Here is a 6,604-nt window from a genome sequence, read left to right as displayed (position 1 = left end):
GCCCCTCCCCGTTGCCATAGCGACGACGCGGGGCCACGGGCAGTGGTGGGGTGGGAAGGTGGTCGTGGTGGTGGTCGCGTGGTGGTGGTGTGGTGGTGGTGGCGTTCTGGACGACTCGCGGCGATCATTGGCGGCGGTGAGAGCCCTAAATCCCCGTGCTGCTGGGACCTCCCCTCCCCTTAGGTCGGACTCACAGCCTTGTACGCGTACGCCCTGGTCGCGCTGCCGTACCGCGTCAACCCCATTCCGTTTTAGAGCCCGTATTCTTGTACGGGGGGAATAGAGTTTCAGTTTAATTTATTAGGTACTAGCTGTACTACCCGGCTTCGCCCGGGACTTGGATTCACCACGCCCGGCCGCCTTTGTCTCCCCAGTGGCGATGTTCACACACCACAGCAGTTACTCGTTTGAGGCTGAGCCGACTTAGGGGAGGCCCAGGACCGGTTAAAATAATCGTCGCCGGTGGTGGCCGTGAGCGGGAATCGAACTCGGGTCGCTGGGTTCGTAGCGCGGCGTAGCGCTAACCACTACACTACAATGCGTTACGCTTCCACACACACAGATACACACACAGACACACAGACACCTACACAGCGCGCTAACCACTACACCACAATGCGTTACGCTTCCACGTGCGCGGGTCACGTGACAGATGTGACGTCACAGCTCACTTGCGGTGCAAAAAAATAAATGCATTTTTGAGCTCCCCCCCTACCCTCCTAAAAAAAACAACAAAAGTGTATTTTTATAATTTCTGCATGGTGTTCAGTCTGGAAAGTACCCACATGGCAAATGTCCAGTTTGTTGCATGTCGGGAAGTACGCTAAACATTTTGAACAGACAACACATAATCACAACTTTGCCTTTTATATATATGGAGATAACCCTGTGAGCCATGCGGCTCTTGACTCGGGTGCAGCCGTAACAAAACAAAAACATGAACAAGAAACATCTTAAAGTGACTACGCGCAACAGAACAGTCCAGGGAAAAAAACCAGCAAAGTCTTCCAGAAAAAAAGCACCGTATATCAACGCTGTGTGCAAAAATCCCAGTGGGATGCAAGTCAAACAATAACAACCATAAGACAATGTAGATTAAAGTTATCAGGCTAACTCTGTACTACAACAAACAGGTCCATACGGCGTACGGCCGTTTTGTTGTCTGTGTTTCTCTTCCTTGCGATGGGACTTTGTATGCGAGTCTGAGTCAGTGTGTCTATGTGTGAGTCAGTCTATGAGTCAGTGTGTCTATGTGTGAGTCAGTCTATGAGTCAGTGTGTCTATGTGTGAGTCAGTCTATGAGTCAGTGTGTTTATGTGTGAGTCAGTCTATGAGTCAGTGTGTCTATGTGTGAGTCAGTCTATGAGTCAGTGTGTCTACGTGTTAGTCAGTCTATGAGTCAGTGTGTCTATGTGTTAGTCAGTCTATGAGTGAGTGTGTCTATGTATGAGTCAGTTCGTCTATGAGTCAGTGTGTCTATGTGAGTCTATAAGTCAGTGTGTCTATGTGAGTCATACCTGTCGAGCCATACGGTTTACCCCGTATTCTTGTACAGGGAAATGCGTTTTGTCTTACTCCCTTGTGATGGGACTTTGAAGGATGAACGTTGAGATTTATAAGGGGCACGGGGTGACCAATAAGGTCTTAATTGGTCTGTAATAAGGTAAGGGCACTGATAAGGGGTTGACAAGTATATAGTAGTGTATAGCAGTGTAGTGTATAGTAGCCTCAACGTGCACATAACCTGGCAAAAGCGCCATGGTGACGTCACTCCCACTTATTGGCGAAGGGCGGTTGTTGTATAGTAGTGTATAGTGTAGTGTATATGTAGTGTATTGTAGTAGGAAGTAGTGTATAGTGTAGTGTATAGTAGTGTACAGTGTAGTGTATAGTAGTGTATAGTAGTGTAGTGTACAGTGTATTGTATAGTGTATAGTAGTGTATAGTGTAGTATATTGTAGTAGGAAGTAGTGTATAGTATAGTGTATAGTAGTGTATAGTAGCATACCAGGCAACCCTGTGCAGGGAAATTGAGTTTTCAGGTCCATAAGGCGTACAGCCGTTTAATAACCGGCAACAAAATATTTTTGTCGACAGTATTTGTGTTTTTCCCTTGTGTGGTTGCGTGGATTTTTCTCAAGTTCCTCCTGTTTTTCCCTCCACATTTATAATCGACACGCGTTTACAGTATTTGGCTGCTATACATTTCCATATGACGATAAGCCACTTGATTGAGCTTTAATTTGTGGGCAGGTTCGCTTATTAAAAAAAAATAACTACATAGCTCAGTGGGCCTTACATGGTAAATATTTTTGTGTTTAGTTTGTTGTCCTCCCCCCGCACCTCCTTTTTTTAGTGGACGTGGTAGTTATTGTTTTGTTTGTTGCAGTTGTAAACTGTAGTTACCGTAACATTTTGATTTAAAGCTTTCGTGACTGCAGGGATTCATATTCTTGATTCTTTCGGTAAAGTCACGTAGAAGGGAAACAATAAAATAATAAAAATATAAAACACTAAAATTCTCACGACGTTTCGACTGCATCACAAGCAATCATCATCAGGTGATGATGATGATCAGGTGATGATGATCATCACCTGATGATGATTGCTTGTGTTGCAGTCGAAACGTGAGAATTTAATTGTTTATATTTTTATTATTTTATTGTTTCCCTTCTACGTACCTTTACCGAAAGAACCAAGAATATGTAGTTACCGTAGTTATTGAGCTTGTAGTACCTGTGGTTGTTGTTACTGTTGTCATTGTTGTGCATGCAGTGGTAGTTGTTACTTCGTTGAGCTATCATTTGTGGCCAGGTCGCTTCTGATAAAGAGCCGTATAGCTCCGTGGGCCTTACCGGGTAACATAAAAAGTTTATATTTATATTCTTTGGGTCTTTCGTTAAAATCACGTAGATAGGTTCACAGAAAATAACAAAAAACTGCCACGTTTTGATCGCAACACAAGTGATTGTCATCAGGATGGAAAAAAAAGAGGGAGAAAGCTGCTGAGGCTGACTGTTTAAGTCAAGATAAAAAGTTTCGTTTAGTATTGAGTCCACACGAGGTGACATTTGCGTACGGCCTTCATTGAAGTTCTTGGCACGACACAACATGCACACTCGTAGGAAGCCTTCTCATCATGTGCTAGGGCAGGGGTCGGCAACCAATATAACAAGAAGAGCCATTCTTTCGAATTCGGTACGAAAACTCAATGTTTATAGAGCCGCAATGCATGTGAATACACACGTACACGCATACATTACAACACGTAGCAGTCCGTAAAGGAGCCACATGCCTCTCTGGAGCCGCAGGTTTCTGACCCCTGTGCTAGGGCATACATCACACACCCCTTTGCATACTCTCTGCCCCCCACTTCTCTCCCCTCCCCCCCCCCCCCCCACGATGTCCTCACGTCGCCCTAATGTGTCCCAACACGACCCTTTCATCAGGGATCTCAAAGCGCTGTGCAAGACACAGCAGCAGCAACAGACACTTTGATGGCAACTCCTGAAGCCAAACACGGCAAGACACTAAAATAAATACTAAACACCAATTGCTGAATTAACTAGAAGTTGAATACACCTGAGTGTGTAGATACGTTTTAAGATGTGCATTTGAAAATATGATGAATGTCGAGTGTGTGTATGCGTGCTGAGAATGTCATCGCAATCCTCAGAATCGCTTCTGTGCCCAGGACCCCGACGATCGCTGCGCTCCGTCTCCACAGCGGAACGACCTCGGCGCATTCCCTCTCCTTCGCCCTCGCCACCGCCGCTGCTCCCTTCCGTCGCGCTCGCGCGTCACCGTCGATCCATGGAATCGCCGGCAGTGCCGCTGACATTGCCGGACTGCCGCCGCCGCTCTCGGCGCCGCCTCTGCCGCTCGGCCGGGGCGGCCCACGGGTCCGTGAGCGAGCCGCTCGGCGCCGGCGCCGCGCTGGCCGTCGCGGGCGCCCTGGCGGACACCGTGGGGCGCTGCCTGGGCCCCGCGTGCGGGAGCCTCCTGTTCGCGCGCGACACGGGCGACGTGCTCCTGATGGCAGATGGGAGTCGCGCGCTCGCAGCGCTCCGGCTGGAGCACCCCATGGCCCGGTAACGTGACCCTCGCTCGGCCAACCAATTGGGCGGCAGAAGAGCGGCGCGGTGGTAACACTCGGGTCCCGTAGCAAGATGGGCCCTGGGTTTGAATCCTGACATGAGTGGGTTTCTGTGAGGAGTTGGGCATTCTCCCCCGCTTCTGGGTTTCCTCCGGGTTCCCCCAATATCCTCCCGTGGTTAAATAACCCACGGACAATGTAAATGGTATTTGCTAAACATCCAGATGCTAAAAAATGTCCTGTAATTTACTCGATTGGGATTGCACACAGCAGCATCATCGCCCCCGACTGTGAAGCTACCGCAGACTGTGATGATTGCCTTGTGCTATAAGAATGACACGAATACCAAATGTACTCATTGTTACTATTATCCTGTGGTGCATTCACAACCCAGACACCGTGCGTTTTTTGTGCCCCGGTGGTTCGACGCAGCATGGTGGTGGATTGCACGTTGGCACACTGCGCCGTCACGGGCGACGGTGCCAAGTCCTTCGTTCTGCTGCTGGCGTCGCTGCTGCGCAGCGCCGGCCTCGGCCCGGGAGCAGCGGCGACGGCACTCTGCGGCGGCCACCCCCCCACTAGTCCCGGCGCTCACGAGCGCAGGGAAACCTCCTCTTGCCGGGCCTTCGCCGGCCAGGTGCCCGCGCTGCAAACCGACGTGCTGGATGGGATCGTGGGAGAAAGAATGAGGCGGCACATGACCCTGGCGAACCTGGAGTCGGGGCGAGACCTCAGGGATTCCACGGAGGGCATCGTGAGGACCTCCTTGTCCTGCAACCTGGGCGCTGCTGCGGCGGAGGCCCTCGTGCCGGCGGTGCTCGGCCTCGTCTTCCCGCGCGGCACCGACGTCCCGCGCTTCGGGGAGCGCGTGAGCTTCATCCTCGGCAACTTTCCGGAGATGTGCACAGAGGTCAGCGGCGCGCCCGTCAGCCGCAGCCGCTGCCTGGACGGCGTGCTGCTGCGCAGGGATTTCACGGTGCGCCCCTCCGGCGAGGACGTCGACGGCGACGTCCGCTTCGTCGCCGTGACGGGGCGGGTGCGGCCGTTGTCTTCGGAGAGCCTGGGCGTCACCTGGCAATACGGGACGGTCTCTGAATTTCAGCAGGCACAGCTGTGGGCCGACAGGTACGTGGAGAGGTTCGTGGAGGCGCTGGCGAGGGATGGCGTCCGAGTTTTGTTCTCCGCCGTGAAGCAGAGCGACTGCCTCCTGCACTACGCGCGGCACGGCGGCCTGGCGGTGGTGGAGTGCGTTCCCGCGGAGGAGCTGGCTTTCCTGTGCGACGTCGCGCCGTGCGAGGCCCCGCCGACTGAGTGCGGCGACACCGTCGCCCGGCTCGCGGGCTCTCTGACGTTTTGCCGCAGGCTGGAGTTGGGGGGCGGCCGTGCCTGCGTGCACGCGGGAGTGCGGCGAGCGCTGCGTTCCCTCGTGGTTTACGCGCCGGTCCAGGGAGTCGCGTCCCAGTACGCGGCCGCCGTGACCGGTGCTCTGAAGACGCTACGGATGTGGGCTCGCCCCGTGCCGTGCCGCGCCGATCTGCGCGACGGTTCGGCCGTGGTGCCGGCCGGGGCCGTCCTCCCGGCCGGAGGGGCGTTCGAGTTCCTCCTCCACCATTACCTGTGCGAGGTGGCCGACGGGAAGCGTGAACCGCTTCTGGCGCCGCCCCTGCGGCAGGCGTGCGCCGTGCTGGCCGAGGCGCTGCTCGAGATCCCGCGGCGGCTTCACCGCAATCTCCGCCCCGACCGCCGGTTCCTGACGCTGCTGAGCGCGGCGAGCGCGGGCCTGAGGGCACGGGGAGAGCTGGACGGGCATCTGCTCAGCATCGGGGGCGGGGTGGAGCCGGTGGCGGCCAAGTTGCAGCTCGTGGGCGATGTGCTCCAGTGTCTGCAGAGACTACTCCGCGTTGACGTGGCGGTGAGGGTCACCGGGCGGCTGGTGGATGGCGCGCGCGGGCACCACGGTGACTCGGAGGACGACTCGTGAATGCGCGGCGGCGCGCGTACGCAGCAGGGTGACGGCGGCGCAGCAGTGACGCAGCAGGGTGACGGCGGCGCAGCAGTGACGCAGCAGGGTACACGGCGGCGCAGCAGTGACGCCCGCTCGCGATAGTTCTTTTGTGCAGTCGCTGGTGAGCGCTCGCGTGATTTGAGAGTCTGCATTCATCATGGGGTGGCTACCCGGATCCGGGCTCGGAATCTCGGCACTGCTGGCGCAGTGGGTGGCGGCGAGGTGGTGACACACGTGCTTCACAGCAAGAAGTTTACCTGGGCTCGGTTGCAGAGTTTGTTCTCCGCCTGTTCTGCATGGGTTCTGCACAGCACAAGTGAGGGCAGCCCTGCACATGGGTAATTGCACGTGGGTTGACATAATCCAGGGTTGATGGACTGAATCACAACTTGTCGATAAATAGAATTCCCCACTATCCGACACCAAAGGTGTGGTTGCTTGACACGTGTTATTTTTTTTAATGATTTTGATAACTCAACCCACTCCACCACTCATTCATCAAT

The 6,604-nt window shown here is 54.3% G+C and overlaps 1 protein-coding gene across 1 annotated transcript; it reads left to right on the top strand.

Moving 5' to 3' along the window:
• The first annotated feature begins 32 nt into the window (after positions 1–32).
• Positions 33–6,516, top strand: BBS10 (Bardet-Biedl syndrome 10). Its single transcript, XM_032977485.2, has 3 exons — positions 33–136; positions 3,695–4,091; positions 4,529–6,516. The coding sequence occupies exons 2-3, from the start codon at positions 3,814–3,816 to the stop codon at positions 6,075–6,077; spliced, it is 1,827 nt and encodes a 608-aa protein (XP_032833376.2). The 5' UTR covers positions 33–136; positions 3,695–3,813; the 3' UTR covers positions 6,078–6,516.
• Positions 6,517–6,604: the final 88 nt, after the last annotated feature.

The sequence above is a fragment of the Petromyzon marinus genome, chromosome 63 (assembly GCF_048934315.1).
Source record: "Petromyzon marinus isolate PM22_M1 ecotype Great Lakes invasive population chromosome 63, UKy_Petmar_22M1.pri1.0, whole genome shotgun sequence".
NCBI lineage: Eukaryota > Metazoa > Chordata > Hyperoartia > Petromyzontiformes > Petromyzontidae > Petromyzon > Petromyzon marinus.
Note: the sequence above shows the minus strand (reverse complement) of the source record. Positions and strands in the feature narration are given on the sequence as shown.